Here is a 17,793-nt window from a genome sequence, read left to right on the forward strand (position 1 = left end):
GGATGAGAGTGATGTCAATCAGCAGGACGCGCCTCTCTCTCCGGGGGTGATTGACAGCGGCGCGAGGCGGGACGGTTGAAATTTGAAACGGGAGGCCAAATACCGTGCCGGACATAGATGGTGAGTGTGAACATAGAAATTAGGTGCAGGAGTAGGCCATTCGGCCCTTCGGTCGGAGTGTGGGGCGGACGAGTTGTGGAGTCCAACGGTGTGTGTGGGGCCCGGTAAACGTCTCAATGAGATGAACGGTGTGTGAACGGCTGCAACGGTCGTGACCGAACCAGTTGTGTGGAGGCCAACTATCGCGTCTAACACCAGGCAAGACGACAACGGTCGGACAGGACGGTGTGTGAAGGGGCATCAACGCTTGGGCCGGGGTGGAAGATTGCAACCTTCACGTGGTCTGCCCTGTTTCGACTAATGCAATCAACTCGTCGTGCACAAACGGAAGATCAAATAGAACAAGTTGTCCAACACTTTAGTCTGTGCACGCCACACGAAAGAAGAAGAACGCTTGGACTGGACACTGGACGGTATGTGGAGAGGTAACGGTCAGTGAGGTGATCATTCGACCGGGCAATATGACTGTTTCCTGCTGATATTTATTACTGCCACTTAATAACTCAGTTATCAAGAAAGCTCATCAGCGGCTCTACTTCCTGAGAAGATTATGGAGAGTCGGTTTGTCAAGGAAGACTCTCTCTAACTTCTACCGGTTGCATCGTGGTTTGGTTCGGCAACTTGAGCGCCCTGGAGAGGAAAAGACTACAAAAAGTAGTAAAACTGCCCAGTCCATCATCGGCTCTGACCTTCCATCGAGGGGATTTATCGCAGTCGCTGCCTCAAAAAGGCTGGCAGTATCATCAAGGACCCACACCATCCTGGCCACACACTCATCTCCCCGCTACCTTCAGGTAGAAGGTACAGGAGCCTGAAGACTGCAACAACCAGGTTCAGGAACAGCTACTTCCCCACAGCCATCAGGCTATTAAACCTGGCTCGGACAAAACTCTGATTATTAATAACCGCTTTCTGTTATTTGCATTTTACCAGTTTATTTATTCATGTGTGCTGCATATATTTATATCATGGTATATGGACACATTTATCTGTTTTGTAGTAAATGCCTACTATTTTCTGTGTGCTTAAGCAAAGCAAGAATTTCATTGTCCTATACAGGGACACATGACAATAAACGCACTTAACCTTGAACTAATAGTGACCATATAACGCATAAGTTAAGTACTTTAGTAATTTTTGTCTTCAACTATGATTTTATTTTTCTAGGTTTATGGCTCCAACTCTTAGACCAAGCGGATTACGGGAAGGAGATGGCACTCCATGCCGTGGATATATGAACCTCAATACAGGAATACAAATAAATTCTCAGCCACTCTTTGCAAACAGAAGGAAAAACATGGGAACTCCGAATGAAAAGGGGAAAATCTCTCATACTCCACGTCATCGATTGGTAACGCCCTTAATTTCAAACGCACTTGATCATCTAATGTAAGTACCATAGCTAAATATAGAAAAAGTCCTCTATTTCAAAATAATTCCCCTATTGATTGCTCATTCTTTTTTCATGTCAACCATTTAATATTTCTCTAGGCTATTTATAAAATCACTTGGTTTTCAACTTAACTAGTGTTCATGTCAAAGGACCAGACTTAGGCCGTTTGGCCCATCGATTCTACTCTGCCATTCAGTCATGACTGATCTATCTTGCCCTCTCAACCCCATTCTCCTGCTTTCTCCCTGTAACCTTTGACATTCTTATTAATCAATAATTGGTCTATCTCCGCTTTAAATATGCCTTGGCCTCCATGGCATTCTCCGGCAATTAATTCCACAGATACACCACCCACCCTCTGATTAAAGAAATTCCTCCTCATCTTCTTTCTAAAGGTACATCCTTTTATTCTGATGATGTAGCCTCTGGTCCTTGAGTCTCCCAATAGTGGAAACATCCTCTCCACATCTACCCATGCTTTTCACTGCTTGGTAAGTTTTCGTTGTGAAATCCCCCCCCCCCCCCCCCCCCCCCCCCCTTTCATATTGAGTTTTGTGAAACATTTTTTCGAAAATCCATACTCCACAAAGATTTTGGGGATTCCATTGAGGTGTCTAATCCTCAATGTTGGTGATTGCTCAAGCAAAACCTTCTTCCGGATCCATGCTAACTATTGTTAAGAGTGGGTTATTTTTAACAAATTTAATACAATATTTCATATAGGAAAGGTGTGGGCTCCTATATATCGGCAAGACCAAGCGCAGGCTCGGTGATCGTTTCACTGAACACCTCCGCTCAGTATGCCTAGGCCTATGCAATCTCCCGGTTGCTAAACACTTTTACTTCCCATCCCATTCCCACACTGATCTTTCAATCTTGGGTCTCCTCCACTGTCTGAGTGAGACCCAACTCAAATTGGAGGAAAAGCATCTCATATTTTGCTTGGGCTGCTTACAACCCAGCGGTATGAATATTGATTTCTCTAACTTCAAGTAACCCTTGTGTCGAATGACCCAGTCATACTCACGAACATGGTACAACAGTATTGAAAAACACATATAATGCACTACTTCTGCTGTGGAGCAGCATGGACTGCCAGCACAAGTTGGGTTGCGATAATATGAACAGTGTAGTAGGCGGAGCTTCTAATAATAAAGTACTACATTGGTTAGTAAGTGAAGTAACGAATCTAAGTCTGAAGAAGGGTTTCGGCCCGAAACGTTGCCTATTTCCTTCGCTCCAAAGATGCTGCCTCACCCGCTGAGTTTCTCCAGCATTTTTGTCTACCTTTGATTTTCCAGCATCTGTAGTTCCTTCTTAACCAATCTACACCTTGCTTTCCCTCTCTGTCACTCCCCCACCCTAGTTGTCCGACTAGTTTCACTGTCCTAATAAATTGTACTGATTATATGCCTCCTGGTCACCATCCCCAGAGCTAACAATGAATAAAATTGCTACATTTCCTTATCTGCTTTGATCTGTTGTTTTTGCAGGTAGACACAAAATGCTGGAGTAACTCAGCAGGGACAGGCAGCATCTCTGGAGAGAAGGAATGCGTGATGTTTTGGATCGAGACCCTTCTTCAGGCTGATTCGGGTGTCATTTTTGCACCTTGCATCGCCATATTTCTAGACTTCCCCCATCGCTCTGTGTCTGAAGAAGGGTCTTGAGCTGAAACATCACCCGTTCCTTTTCTCCAGGGATACTGCCTTTCCCGCTGTTATTCCAGCATTTTGTGTCTATCTTTAATAGAATATTTTGTTCGAAACATATTTACCTGAGGAGTGTAATTCAGTTGAGGTGATATGTGGACTTCCAGAAAATGTTTGATAAGATGCCGCATAACTAGCTTATCCGCAGAGTCGAAGCATATGAAATAAAAGCGACGTGGATAGAGTGGATATGTCGTTGGCTAGTTAACAGGAAAATGATTGTCGTGTTCAATGGTTGTGTTTTGTTTTGGAGGGTGGTAAAAGGCATTCCCCTGATGTTGGTGTAAGAACCATTATTTATCCAGTCCTGATCTACATTAATGGGAGACACAATGTGCATTAAATTTTCTTTTGTATATTGTGCAGCTCCAGTGTTGAAAACAGCCACAAGAAGTCAGAAAAAGCAGTCAGCCCAAACCTTGCAATGCTTAGAATGACACCAGGTGAGTTGGTAGTTTGACAAAATGTGAGTCTTAAGTGAAATGCCATAAAAGTAGGATATTTAAACCCTTGGGTCTCAATCTCAAACCCTGCATAAAAGCTCTGGCATTTTTGCCTACTGGTTTAGCATGTTAGAAATTTACGGGGGGGGGGAGGATAAGAAAATCTGCCATTCTTGCCCTGTTGGACTATGTAATTCTGGTTGATTTTTAAATGGCATCTGAAGTGGCTTGCCAAAATACCAAATTGTATCTAGTATCTTTAAATCCGAGAATAAAACTGGATAAACTATGTTTAATGCTATAATAACCCCTTCTAGCACTGATTCCATTATTTCTCTAATTGCTAAGAAAGCATCTAAATATTAAGTGAGATACCAGTGCAGTAGTAAGAGAAGAGAATTCCTACTACTGCCTTGGCCATCTGTTGCTGGCTCTGTTTTGTTCTGGCCCTCTACCTCCTGTATCCCCACTCTACTTCCAAAACGTCACCTCCAGAGATGCTGCCTGACGTGCTTTCTTATTTCTCCACATTTTAAATTAAAGTGCAGCTGTAGAAATTGGTAAATGGGACATCTACCAATGGAATGTGGACCAATCAACAAGCAGAAATCATAACTGCTCACTTCTTGCAGGAAAACTAGTCGGAGCTTTTGCTTATTAATTTAAAAAGTACTAAAATGTATTTGGTTATCTAACGTAGCTTTTTATTTCCACTAGTTGCACGAATCGCATTTTTAAAACTACCCAACCGTTAACGAAAAATTAATAAATGTTTCCAGACTTGTGACTTGTGAAGTAAAAATGAAGGCTCTTAATTTTATGAATCAGGTCTTCAGCAGAAACAAAAGATTTTACAAGAAAAACATCTAAAAGCAAAATCTGCGGTGGACAAGTTTCCTATAGGCGGTGGAGTAAGTATTTATTTTGCAATAATTATAGATTTGCTATTTGCAAATTCCCTGTGAATGTATTGGTAACATCCAAAAGGGGATCTCGGATTCTCATTCATTCACACTAGCTCGGAACAAGAGTAGGCCCCTTGCATCTGCACTGACATTTAATATCATTGCTGATCAAATTCAAACCTCGGCTCTGCATTCCCATCTACCTGCACATGAGTAGTGTTCTAAAATGAATCAAATATATTTGTGCTCTTAGTAAGAGATCCAAACATTAACATAAACTGAAGGTCTTGTATATTTGTTAAAATGTTCAACATTTATGCCCTCAAATTCACTGTAGGACATCCATTATCCGTTAACCATGTATTATTAAAATAGTGCAATGTAGTGCCTTTTTAGTTTGAGGAATCATGAACTTGCAAAGTTATCCATATTTACTAATGTACTTTAAAACAAAAATACTTTTAAAATGTGTGCATAATAAAGGGAAGCCTTTTAACTACCATGTAACCTTAGGTCTGCTGTTTTACTGAGTTGATAGATTTTGTAATAGAGAAGCCAGAAATCTCTCCTCGGCATCCAGTTCTGGTGGTCTTCAGAATCTGAACAGTCAGTGAGCTGTGGACAGTTTGTAACTCCTGGGATGGGAGTGATATGTTGTAAATGAGGCTTGTTATGAAAGGAGCTTCCTTTATGGAGTTTTTGACACCTTCAGTCCTCTTGCAATGTTGGCGCTGATGTTTTGGGGCCAGGTTGATAGAGGTGATAGAGAAAATTAGGCAGTGGCAGTTATCTGTGCAGATGCTGTCGATACCTTTTACAGCCCCTTGCTTGGATAAGTGCTTACACTGGGGTTGTTTCCATAATGTTTTGTGTGCTAATCCCTTTAACAGAATAGGTTGTTCATTATGATCGGGCTGTAGCTCCAATCATTTGCCAAGGGAAGGGGTCTGTTGGAGTTGGCCTTCCCTACTCCTTCCTTGCTGACCATGCCATTCCAGAGGGTTGGATCCCTTCATGCCCTCTCATTGAAAACAGACAGGTGAATCAGTTTTGGATGTAGACCAGAATCTTTCTGATGTTGAAGTTCAATCTGACATCGACTGTGCTCTTACAAAATAAATTCTCAAGTGTGGAACAAAAGGTCTGAATTTAATTTGTGAAAACTTGAGATGCAAATATGGCATCCTGGTGTTGATGCTAAGATATTATAATGAAGAGTAGAATAATGTTTGTATGTTAGGCCTAGATAGACACAATGCTGGTGTAACTTGGTGTGTCAGGCGGCAACTCTGGAGAAAAGGAATAGGTGGCTCTGGAGATGCTGCCTGACCCGCTGAGTTACTTCAGCATTTTGTTTCTATCTTCGGTATAAACTAGCATCACCAGTTTGTTCCTATACAGTTTATTCGCCCTGCTATTCTTAATCTGGAGAGAAGAAATGTAAAGGAAGGAACTGCAGATGCTTGTTTACACCGAAGATAGACACAAATTGCTGCAGTAAGTCAGCAGGACAGGCAGCATCACTGGATAGAAGGAATGTGTGAAGTTTCGGGTCGAGACCCTTCTTCAGACTGAGAGTCGGGAGACGGACACACAGAAGTGTACGGTGTGAACGTGAGACATCAAAGGGGGTGAGCATTGAGGAAAATGTAGAATAGATCATTGTTAGCTAGGAGAAGGTGACAATGAAGCAAACAGATATAATTTAATCAAGGGGGCAGTCAAACTGGTCGAAGAACTAGGAATGTGGAGAGATGGGAAAATCAAGGGTTACTTGAAGTTAGAGAAGTCAATATTCATGTGGGGTCTGCCCAAGTTAAATGAGGTAAAAGTAGATCCACTCTAAGCAGAGAAGTTCTTCATGTTGATTAGCAGAAAAATATTTAAAGAATAACTGATTAAAAAAAAAATAAAGCTTGTTACTATCATTAGCATTTAATAATTCATTTTCTTTATTTACAGATTAGTTTATGGCCAGAAATGGACAATATGAGACTTACTAAAGGCGAAGTGATTAGTCTAGCTATAACATCTTTGCTGCTAAGTGTTGCTGTTTTCATCATGTTTGAATATCTGCATGGTACGTTTCATTTTGTCACTAAATTAATATTTAAATTATTCCTTCTTCCATTTTGACTTTTTTTCACCTAATAGGAGGTGACGATAAAGATTTTTCTCACCAAAATATCTCTCCTATGGAAATTGATGAAAATGCATACTAAATTCAATGTTTTGAATTCATTTAATCTCATTTACTTTTTATCAGAACAAATTGTTTTATGTAACTATTGAATTTTCCAAACTCTGATTGTACATGATTTCTGAAAATAATTCAGGGATGCCTTGTTAATCATTTTGTTTATTTGTGCTTGCACTCATATTTGAATATCTGATCCTAGTAGAAGCCACCTACTGCATGGTTCTTCCTGCTTTGAGCAATTTTCTTTTATATTAATTTTAATGGAACATAATGTCATCATGACCCCCATGTTAATAATTGAACATGTTTTTGCAGGCCCATTACTTTTACGTTTAAATCTCTATAGCGGGAAAGTGAGAGCATTCCACAGAGACCATTCCATTTCGAGCCACTCAGAACCAGCCCTCAATCAATCACTCATAAGGTGGCACAAAGATTTCTGGAATTTATTGGTGAGTAATGCAGAAATGGAAAGTTTGGGCTTTTTTATTTTTATCCTTACCAACAACTCTAGTTGCATTTATATGAAGTGGGCAATCCAACGTTTGTGTGGCTTCTGAATTAGCTAGTATACGCAGGTCTCTTGTTTCTGAGTTGGAAAGTTATTTTTTATAAAGCTGATGCCAAATATATGCAAAGACATTAAACAAAGAACCCATATGCTCTCTCAAATCAATATAAAGGATCCAAAATAATCTTTGTTCTTGTATTTAAAAAAAAAAAAAAGAAATGGGTGTGGAAATTGGTCACTCAGCTTTCAGCCTGCTCCAACATTCAATATGATTATGGCAGATCACCCAAATTCAGTAACTTTCTCCCTGTGTCCCTTGATTCCTCTAGTCCTAAGACTAGAGGAATCAATATTCCTCTAGTCTCAATATTCAACTCCCTGAATATTGTTAATAATTTGGTTTCAACAGCTTACTCTGGTGGAGAATTCCAAGGGCTCACTGCCCTACCATAGAGGCCATTTCTCCAAATTCTTAAATGGCTAACCCCATTATCATTAGACGACAGGGTGTGACCAGCAATAAGGCCAGCATTTATTGCCCATTCCTAACTTTAGTTTAGAGATACAGCATGGAAACGGGCCCATCAACCCACCAAGTTTGTGCCGACCAGCAATCCTCGTACATTATTAGCACTATCCTACACACCAGGGACCATTTATAATTTTAACAAAGCCTACTAATCTGCATGTCTTTGGAGTGTGGTAAGAAACCAGAGCACCCGGTGGAAACCCACGCAGACACATAGAGAATATACAAATTCCATACAGACAGCAGCCATAGTCAGGTTCGAACCTGGGTCTTCGGCATTGTAAGAGAGCAACTCTACCACTGCGCTGTCCCACTGGCACTGTTCTAGTAAAGTAAATTCCTTACATGAAAGTTGTGCTGCGTAGGTGGTTGGCAGAATTCTGCATATCATAACATGCTGGGAATTGACGTGGGATGTGTACTATTTAAAATTCTGAACATGATTCATGTAACTTTATACAATGTTCTCCTGCCCTGTGTTGTCAGTAACTAATTATCACAACCAATTGGCAATGCCATAGAATTTGATATTGTCTTCTCAAAGGAACACATGGATTATTATAAATTAGCTCACCATTATAAATGTGCCTATTCCTGACTACATAAGAAACCTACATTTGACCTTGTCAGTCTTTTTTCTCCTCGTATAGATATAGAAGCTTTCACAGTCAGTTTTCATGTTCCCCGCAAGCTAGTGTTCATGCTCCGTTCTCACTTTAATTAATCCCTTGGTTCTCTTTTGCTGAATTCAAATTTTTTGCATTTTCAGGCCAATTTGCATTTCAACCTGGATATAATAATATCCCTACTTTCCGTTTTAGACATAGAAACATAGAAAGTAAGTGCAGGAGTAGGCCCTTCGAGCCTGCACCGCCATTCAATATGATCATGGCTGATCATCCAACTCAGTATCCCGTACCTGCCTTCTCTCCATACCCCCTGATCCCCTTAGTCACAAGGGCCACATCTAACTCCCTCTTAAATATAGCCAATGAACTGGCCTCGACTACCCTCTGTGGCAGAGAGTTCCAGAGATTCACCACTCTCTGTGTGAAAAAAGTTCTTCTCATCTTGGTTTTAAAGGATTTCCCCCTTATCCTTAAGCTGTGACCCCTTGTCCTGGACTTCCCTAACATCGGGAGTAATCTTCCTGCATCTAGCCTGTCCAACCCCTTAAGAATTTTGTAAGTTTCTATAAGATCCCCTCTCAATCTCCTAAATTCTAGAGAGTATAAACCAAGTCTATCCAGTCTTTCTTCATAAGACAGTCCTGACATCCCAGGAATCAGTCTGGTGAACCTTCTCTGCACTCCCTCTATGGCAATAATGTCCTTCCTCAGATTTGGAGACCAAAACTGCACGCAATACTCCAGGTGTGGTCTCACCAAGACCCTGTACAACTGCAGTAGAACCTCCCTGCTCCTATACTCAAATCCTTTTGCTATGAAAGCTAACATACCATTCGCTTTCTTCACTGCCTGCTGCACCTGCATTTTAATCATGGATACCCAATCTAGTATAGCCCATTATGCAGTAGATTCCTCGTAGTATTGTCAAGAGAGCTATCCTGCATGGACTCCAGAAATTCTCCCTGCAAGCATTGTTACTAATTTAGTTAGCCCAAATTATTTGAAGATTAAAGTCACCCCATGATTACTGTAGTATTCTTATTGCATATACCTCTAATTTCCTGTGTCATGCCATCCTCCAATATCACCGTCACTGTTGGTAGGTTCCACTACTGTTTTTAACTCCAAAAGCAGTATCAATACAGCACAAACTTTTATCCCACCACTTGCACCATTTGTCAAGCTGTGGATTTATCTCATTTATCCTTCTATTTCTTCTTTGACTGGAACATGACACTGGAAATATCCTGTCATAACTCTGAGGTTCATCGGCTTAATTTGCTTCCTAACTCTATATCTGGCTTATAGGACCTCATCCCCTTCATTTACCCATATCATCAGATCATTTTAGGGAGCTAGACAAGGGAAATGTTGAAAGGTAACCGTAGCACCGAGGGAAAACCGTCAGGGTCACGGGGAGAATGTACAAACTCCTTACAGACAAACACCCATAGTCGGGATCAAACCTGGCACTGTAAAGTAGTGACTTTACCACTGCGCCACCGTGCACCCTACGGAATAATTTTACATGCTATACTTTTCAAAATATTCTGCTTTTCACTTTTCTCCATGGGTATATTCTAACTGCTACTTTCTCATCCACTCGTTTATTTTCTTCTAAAACCCTTTCTCTTCCTTGTGGTTTGTATTCCTTCTGCAAGCATGGGAACCATGCAATTTAGACATCAACCAAAATATATTTAGAGATTGTAAATAGCTGAGGCCCAGGCATTCAACTGTCTTATCCTGTCTTATTTTGTAATTTGTTGAACTACAGGATAAGATTCAATGGCAATTTGAAGCACCCTTTCGTGTGACCTTCATTCTATATGTACTGCTGTATGTTGCTGGGATAATGATACTGCTTTACTACCTCGCAGATAACATGATTCAGAAAAGCAGGCTCACTCCAAAGAGAACAAAGAAATGGTAAGTTGCCCATTCTTTAAACCGTCTGTCTCCAAAACGGAGAGCCATGGTCATAGAACCTAGCAAACGCGCAGGTCAGAGATAGTGATTTGGCTTCTGATGCTTGTAACGAGTGTGCTTGAGCAATCTCAATGAAATTAAGGTCTGCAATTGAGTTGCTGCCTTGGCCAGGATCGATCCCGACCATGGGTGCTTTTTGTACGTTCTCCCCGTAACCGCGTGGGTTTTCTGCGGGATCTTCGGTTTCCTCCCACACTTCAAAGATGTACAGGTTTGTAGGTTAATTGGCTTGGTATATGTGTAAATTGTCCCCAGTGTGTGTAGGATAGTGTTAATGTGCGGGGATTGCTGGTCAGTGCGAACTCGGTAGGCTGAAGGGCCTGGTTCCGTCCTGTATCTCTAAACGAAATAAGGGGGCATGCCCATTTATGATTGAATTGGGGAAGAATTTTTTTTCTCCTGAAGTGTTATGAGATTATGTGACTCTTTACACATGGTTGTGGGGAGTCCTTGTGTACATTTAAGGCTGTGATAGATTTCTAATCTGCGAGGGAGTCTAGGATTATGGTAAAGATCAGGAACATGGATTTTGGGAATGTTGGATCATGCTTTGATTGAATGGTGAAGCAGGCTTGAGGATTGAAAGACTGAAGAAGGGTCTCTCACCGAAACGTCACCTATTCCATCGCTCCATAGACGCTGCCTCACCCGCTGAGTTTCTCCAGTATTTTTTCGACCTTTGATTATTTCCAGCATCTGCACTTCTTTCTTAAACAAAAGACTTGCTCCTGTTCCTCTTGGTTTTATGTGATGCCATATCTACCTTGGATTCCAGAGCCTAGATTTGCTTCGGGACTATTAGGAATAGATAATGAACGTTAGCAGTGCCAGCAATATTCAACACCTAGGCATGAATTTGAAAGTGTGTAGATTAGTTATGTTCGTTCCTGAAATTAGTAGAATTTGATAAAATTCTTAAGTTCCTTGAGGGTGGTGGTGCAGGTGGTCAAAAAGGCTTTTGACACATTGAGCAAGAGGGCATAGGTTTAAAGTGAAGGGAAAAGATTTTATAGGAATCTGAGTGGTAACTTTTTTTGCACAAGGGTTGGTGGGCGTATGAAACAAGCTGCCAAAGGAGGTAGTTGAGGCAGGGACTGTTGCAACTTTTTAAGAAGCAATTAGATGGGTACAATGGATGTGACGGGTTTAGAGGGGTATGGGCCAATGCAGGCAGGTGAGACTAGTCAAATGGTACATGTTAATTGGTGTGGAAAAGTTGGGCTGAAGGGCCTGTCTCTACGCTGTATAACCCTATGACTCTATCTCCTCAAATATTTTATCCATGACCCATTGAAACCAATCCGTTGCATCATAATTGAAGAAGGGTTTTGGCCCAAAACGTTACCTATTTCCTTCGCTCCATAGATGCTGCTGCACCCGCTGAGTTTCTCCAGCATTTTTGTGTACCTTCCAGTTGCATCATAATGTGGCAATGGAAAATGAAACGGTGCAGCACAGGAACAGTCCCATTGGCCCACAGTGTCTATGCTGACTTCCTTGTAATTCTCCATGGTGTAGTAAAGGTTTATGCAACGTTCTTAGATTTAACATAATTCAATTAAAGTGTGCTTTGAAGATCCATATTAATTATTGTCGTCCAGCATTAATTGAAGTTTTCCAAGGAGCTGCCAATACCAGGGACAGGTTGTTTACTGATTTCGCAGTAAGATATTCGGATTTCTCAATGACTTTTACTTTAAAACAAGATTGATTTTGTTTTTTGTTTTTTCATGCAACACGATCTGAAAGCTTTCACTGTCTTGTGGTAATTGCACAATTTTCTTGAGGATCCTTTATACCAACACTAGATGTCACCAACATACTTAGCACAGGAAATAATTAACAAAGAAAATCTTGCATTTATGTAGTTTTTTCAGAACTTCAGAATATCCTGTAGCACTTTGTAACCAATGATTGATTATTGTACAAAATACAGGCTGCGATAAAGCTTGGAGAGGCATTTCGGAAGAACTCCCGATGGCTACTTGATTGGTCTAATATGATGTCCACTAATACATAATTCTGGGATGCCATGTGCATGGGGCTGTGGTAGACATTAGCCCATACAGAGTGTAACATGGTGTAAATCAGCATCTGCAGAGGTATTGGCTGCTTTTCTCTACTGCCTGGCCTGCTGATGACTTACAGCGTTTTTTGCTGTTTGAAATATTCCATCATGCTCAAATGTTTTGCCCAAGTGTTGCATTAAAAAGCTATGTTGACAAAATCATTATTGTTGGTGATTTTTAATTCTCTTAAATAGGTTGGTTCTGCTGGTTGTTGCTGCATCATGGACCTTGCTTATGATGAAGCTGCTGATTGCTGCTCACAATCTTGAACATGCAATTGAAGGAGCGGTGTACAGATTAATAGAAGAACTGGTAGGGGACATAATTTATTACTTCATCAACTTTAACATATGCATAACATAGGAGACTAGCAGGACGTTCGTAAGTCCTTGGAGCAGAATTAGGCCATTCGGCCCATCCACTCTACTGTGCCAATCAATCATGGCTGATCTATTTTTCCTGCTCCTGCCTTCTTCCCTCAACCCTTACTAATCAAGAATCTGTCAATCTCTGCTTTAAAAAAAAAAAAAAGTACCCAATGGCCTCCACAGATATCGGTGGCAATGAATTGCACAGATTCACCTCCCTCTGTCTAAAGAAATTCCTCCTCAACTCCTTCATAAAGGAACATTTTGAGGCTGTGCCCTCGACCTAGACTCACCCACTAATGGAAACACCCTCTCCACATCCACTCTATCCAGGACTGCCACTATTTGGTGAATGTCAAGGAGGTGACCCCTCATCTCTAAACTCTATAGTGAGTACAGGCCCAGTGCAGTCAAACATTAATCATATATTAACCCAATCATTCCTGGGATCATTCTTGTAAGCCTCCTCTGGACCCTCTCCAACGCCAACCTTCCTTACATATCGGCTCAATACTGCTCATATCTGTATTTTATATATGTTTTTATGTATATTCATATATGAAGTATTTTACTTTTTGAATGTCAAATGCAGGAGCATAAAATCTAGAGCTAAAGAAATCCCTGTAAAACTACTTGTGTTATTATTACATCTGCGTCAACATGGCCTGTTGATCCCCGAGAGATTTATAGGTTTCTGAGAAGAAAAGGGAGCCAAACTGTTAAATCTGTTAAAAACTCCTGACCTGTTTGTCATCTACATCAATGATTTGGAAGATTAGCAACTTTGCTGATGCTACAATTGGGCAGTTTTGCAGATAGTGAAGATGGTTGTGAACGATTGCAACAAGATCTGGATCGATTGGCCAGGTGGGCTGAGGAATGGTTGACGGAATTTAATACGTAGAAGTGAGAGTTGTTGCATTTTGGAATGTCTAACAAGGGCAGGAACTACACAATATATGGCAGGCATCTGGGCAGAGGGATCTAGGAGTGCAGGTGCATGGCTCCGTGAAGGTCAAGTCGCAGGTAGATAAGGTGGTCAAAAAGCCTTTTGGCACATTGGCCTTCATCAGTCAGAGTATGGAGTATAGAAGTTGGGAGGTCATGTTGCAGTTGTATAAGAAGTTGGTGAGACTGCATTTAGAATATTGTGTTCAGTTCTTGCACCATGGTATAGGAAAGATACTGTCAAGCTTGAAAGGGTTCATGGAAGATTTATGTTGCCAGGACCAGAGGGTGTGAGCTATAGCTACTCCTTGGAATGCATGAGGATGATGGGTGATCTTATAGTGTATAAAATCATGAGAGGAATAGATCAGGTAGATGCACAGTCTCTTGCCCAGAGTAGGGGAATTGAGTACATGGGTTCAAGATGTAAAGGAAAATATTTAATAGGAATCAGAGGGATAACATTGCCACACAAAGGGTGGTGGGTGTATGGGGGGGAAAAGCTGCCTGATGAGGATAGGACAGGTTTGGAGGGATTTGGCCCAAGCTCAGGCAGGTGGGACGAGTATAGCTGGGACATGTTGGCCAGCCTGGGCAAGTTGGGCCGAAGGGCCTGTTTTCCACTCTATGACTCTACATCCCAGTGGAAATTAATCAATTATTTTTTTTAGAAATCAAATTAATCTTCAATTATTCACTGGTAGGAGTTTTTACATTGAAAGAATTACAGATGTAATTTCTTGAATGCAAACAGGCATAATGTGCAATCAGCATGCATGGCAATTATACTGACGCTTTTAAATCCAGTATATTGTGAGAAAGCCATTTCACTTTAAAAAATAAATAAATAAATAAATAAAAATGCTGTACATAATGGTTAATAAATGAGCTGTCAGATGAAGCAAGATGAATGTTGATGCTGTGTGCTTGGGACGGCTGATGATGAGAATGAATAATACTGTTTTTTCTTCCAGTAAATAACCTGCCATTCAGAGTAAGATACAGTCACGTAAAGGCCCACACAATGTGTAAAAATAGCACTGGTTCAACTCTGTGCAAAAGAACTATGTTCAGAATAGCACAGTTACATTAAAATTAATTAAAAGTTCACCAATCTCTTGGTCTTGTGGTGCAGGGAATTGTCTAGGAAAGGGGAAGTAACAATATCAAATTAATTATGTTGCATATTCTCACTTTAATTCTAATTTTGTTCTCTAGCATTGTAACTTCAATAGAATAAAATTAACTTATTAAAGATCAATATTGCAGCAGAGGTGTAAAATCATTTTGAATATATCTGAAATCCATTCTTGTTGAGTATGATTTGGATTTGATACAGCGCGGAAATAGGCCCTTAGGCCCATTGAGTCTCTGCCGACCAGCGATCTCCATACACCAACACTGTCCCACACACACTAGGGACAATTTACTATTTTACCAAAACCAGCTAACCTACAATCCTGTACGTGGTTGGAGTGTGGGTGGAAACCGGAGCACCCGGAGAAAACCCACGCGGTCACGGAGAGAGCGTACAAACTCCGTACAGACAGCACTCTGGCAGGGTACTCGCTAGAATTTAGAAGATTGAGGGGTGATCTTATAGAAACTTACAAAATTCTTAAGGGGTTGGGCAGGCTAGATGCAGGTAGATTGTTCCCAATGTTGGGGGAGTCCAGAACAAGGGGTCACAGTTTAAGGATAAGGGGGGAAGTCTTTTAGGACCGAGATGAGAAAAACATTTTTCACACAGAGCGTGGTGAATCTGTGGAATTCTCTGCTACAGAAGGTAGTTGAGGCCACAGTTCATTGGCTATATTTAAGAGGGAATTTGATGTGGGCCTTGTGGCTAAATGGATCAGGGGTTATGGAGAGAAGGCAGGTATAGGATACTGAGTTGGATGATCAGCCATGATCATATTGAATGGCGGTGCAGGCTCGAAGGGCCGAATGGCCTACTCCTGCACATATTTTCTATGTCTCTGGCGCTGTAAGGCAGGAGCTCTTCCACTTCGCCACTGTGCCGCCAAAATGTTGTCCCCTGGTGAAACCTAATCACCCTGTTGCATCATTTCAGGCGGACCTTGCAGTATCGGGGCATGATCTTCGCTGCTACCATGACGTTGTTATCTATTGGCGATTCCGATGCCTTCCTCCAACAAAAAGGGGGATTCTGAAAATATTTGGGTTAATAAAAGTCTACGATGCCTCATTTTACTTTCAGTATTACAGCCTGCCAGTGATTACAGCATTGTGCACACCAGTTGTTAAATTATTACTTGCACTGAAGGCGATCTACACCGGCCCATGTGTCAACTAAATGGACAATTGCAATTATAATTTTCTTCCATATCGGATCGTGGGAACAATGCCACATTACTTTCTAAAAGTGTGTATGCCTGTTCGAATGTTCAATTTTTTACTTAAATGACATGGAACATTTTAGTTTGCAAACTAGAACAATATTGATGTTAAACCTTAACTGAATCTAGAACACATTCTTGTGATCTTATTGTCTGCTCTGTATAACTAATTTATTTGAGATAATCTTTCTTGGGATTAATGTTTTGATGCATTTTATCACTGCTGCTGTGTGAAATGTCCAAACTATTATTTTAAAATTATCTTAACCTTTGAATGATTTTTATAATTAAGTGGGTCTAATTATGCTGGGACCTTGCATAGGATCGCAAACAGTATTCAATTGTATTGTGGCAGCTCTGTACCTCAATTCCCTGTAAAATAGTGAAACACATTGAGCCTAATAATGTTGCTATTACACGATGTGCTGGAATGAATTTAAACTTAATGACTTTGCTGCTGCTCCTACAGTCACGAGTCTAGAGCTGTCCTCTTTGATGCCCAGTCAGTTCCCTTAATGCTCAGATATGTGTAAACCGCTCAAAGCTCTGGTTCTATGTATATTGCAGAGCAATAGGAGGCATTCTTGTTGCAAATGCATCTCCCCCATTGCCATAACCAAACAAAAGCTTTTGGCTGTATCTCGGTACATGTAACAATAATAAACCTAAATCAATAACAACCAAAGGCAAGTGTGGATGCTGGAAATCCGGTATAACACGTTTTCTGAGAAGCATTGGTTCCTAGGAGAAATTAAGGAGAAAGAGAATTAATGCTTCACGGTGATGACTTTTCATGGACGAGACATGAAGCCTGTTTCTGTCCATAGATGCTGCTGAAAATGCCTGAACATTTCTATCATTCTGTTCATATTTGTGATATTCACGTCTATTCAAGTTCAAGTGAGTTTATTGTCATGTGTCCCTGTATAGGACAATGAAATTCTTGCTTTGCTTAAGCACACAGAAAATAGTAGGCATTTACTACAAAACAGATAAATGTGTCCATATACCATAATATAAATATATACACACATGAATAAATAAACTGGTAAAGTGCAAATAACAGAAAGTGGTTATTAATAATCAGAGTTTTGTCCGAGCCAGGTTTAATAGCTTGATGGCTGTGGGGAAGTAGCTATTCCTGAACCTGGTTGTTGCAGTCTTCAGGCTCCTGTACCTTCTACCTGAAGGTAGCAGGGAGATGAGTGTGTGGCCAGGATGGTGTGGGACTTTGATGATACTGCCAGGCCTTTTTGAGGCAGTGACTGCGATAAATCCCCTCGATGGAAGGAAGGTCAGAGCCGATGATGGACTGGGCAGCGTTTACTATTTTTTGTAGTCTTTTCCTCTCCAGGGCGCTCAAATTGCCAAACCAAGCCACGATGCAACCGGTCAGCATGCTCTCTACTGTGTATTCTAACTGAGATCTTAGTAACTGAACATCTCTACTATATGGCTTGATTCAAAGCTGAGATCCTTTCAAGCAGAGGGTGTTCACCTAATCAGATTTTCATCAACAGCATTACAAATAATCTTGAGTCTGAAGAAGGATGCTGATCTGTAACGTTGCCTACCCATGTTTTCCAGAGATGCTGCCTGACCTGCTGAGTTACTCCA

General features: G+C 40.9%; 2 protein-coding genes across 7 annotated transcripts in view; one reads left to right on the forward strand and one right to left on the reverse strand.

The window, feature by feature from the left end:
- cdk7 (cyclin-dependent kinase 7) overlaps positions 1-17,793 on the reverse strand; it is a 105,106-nt gene that overhangs the window by 82,590 nt on the left and 4,723 nt on the right. The window lies entirely within an intron of this gene.
- LOC129694988 (uncharacterized) lies at positions 12-16,861 on the forward strand. Of its 5 annotated transcripts, none has more exons than XM_055631751.1 (9): positions 12-120; positions 1,288-1,509; positions 3,592-3,668; positions 4,497-4,579; positions 6,536-6,653; positions 7,089-7,225; positions 10,220-10,371; positions 12,695-12,812; positions 15,891-16,861. In XM_055631751.1, the coding sequence occupies exons 2-9, from the start codon at positions 1,292-1,294 to the stop codon at positions 16,131-16,133; spliced, it is 1,146 nt and encodes a 381-aa protein (XP_055487726.1). In that variant the 5' UTR covers positions 12-120; positions 1,288-1,291; the 3' UTR covers positions 16,134-16,861. The 5 variants fall into 5 exon arrangements, with proteins under 5 accessions (XP_055487726.1, XP_055487705.1, XP_055487716.1 ...); XM_055631730.1 differs by lacking the exon at positions 12-120 and adding an exon at positions 172-545; XM_055631741.1 differs by lacking the exon at positions 12-120 and adding an exon at positions 173-533.

This window comes from Leucoraja erinacea, chromosome 3 (genome assembly GCF_028641065.1).
Source record: "Leucoraja erinacea ecotype New England chromosome 3, Leri_hhj_1, whole genome shotgun sequence".
NCBI lineage: Eukaryota > Metazoa > Chordata > Chondrichthyes > Rajiformes > Rajidae > Leucoraja > Leucoraja erinaceus.

Bases quoted from the DNA above. Each gene is read 5' to 3' on its own strand.
- LOC129694988 (XM_055631730.1), top strand. From the start codon at position 421: ATGCAATCAACTCGTCGTGCACAAACGGAAGATCAAATAGAACAAGTT. The intron at 546-1,287 runs GTAACGGTCAGT...TTATTTTTCTAG, and splicing joins ACTGGACGGTATGTGGAGAG to GTTTATGGCTCCAACTCTTA. The intron at 4,580-6,535 runs GTAAGTATTTAT...CTTTATTTACAG, and splicing joins AGTTTCCTATAGGCGGTGGA to ATTAGTTTATGGCCAGAAAT.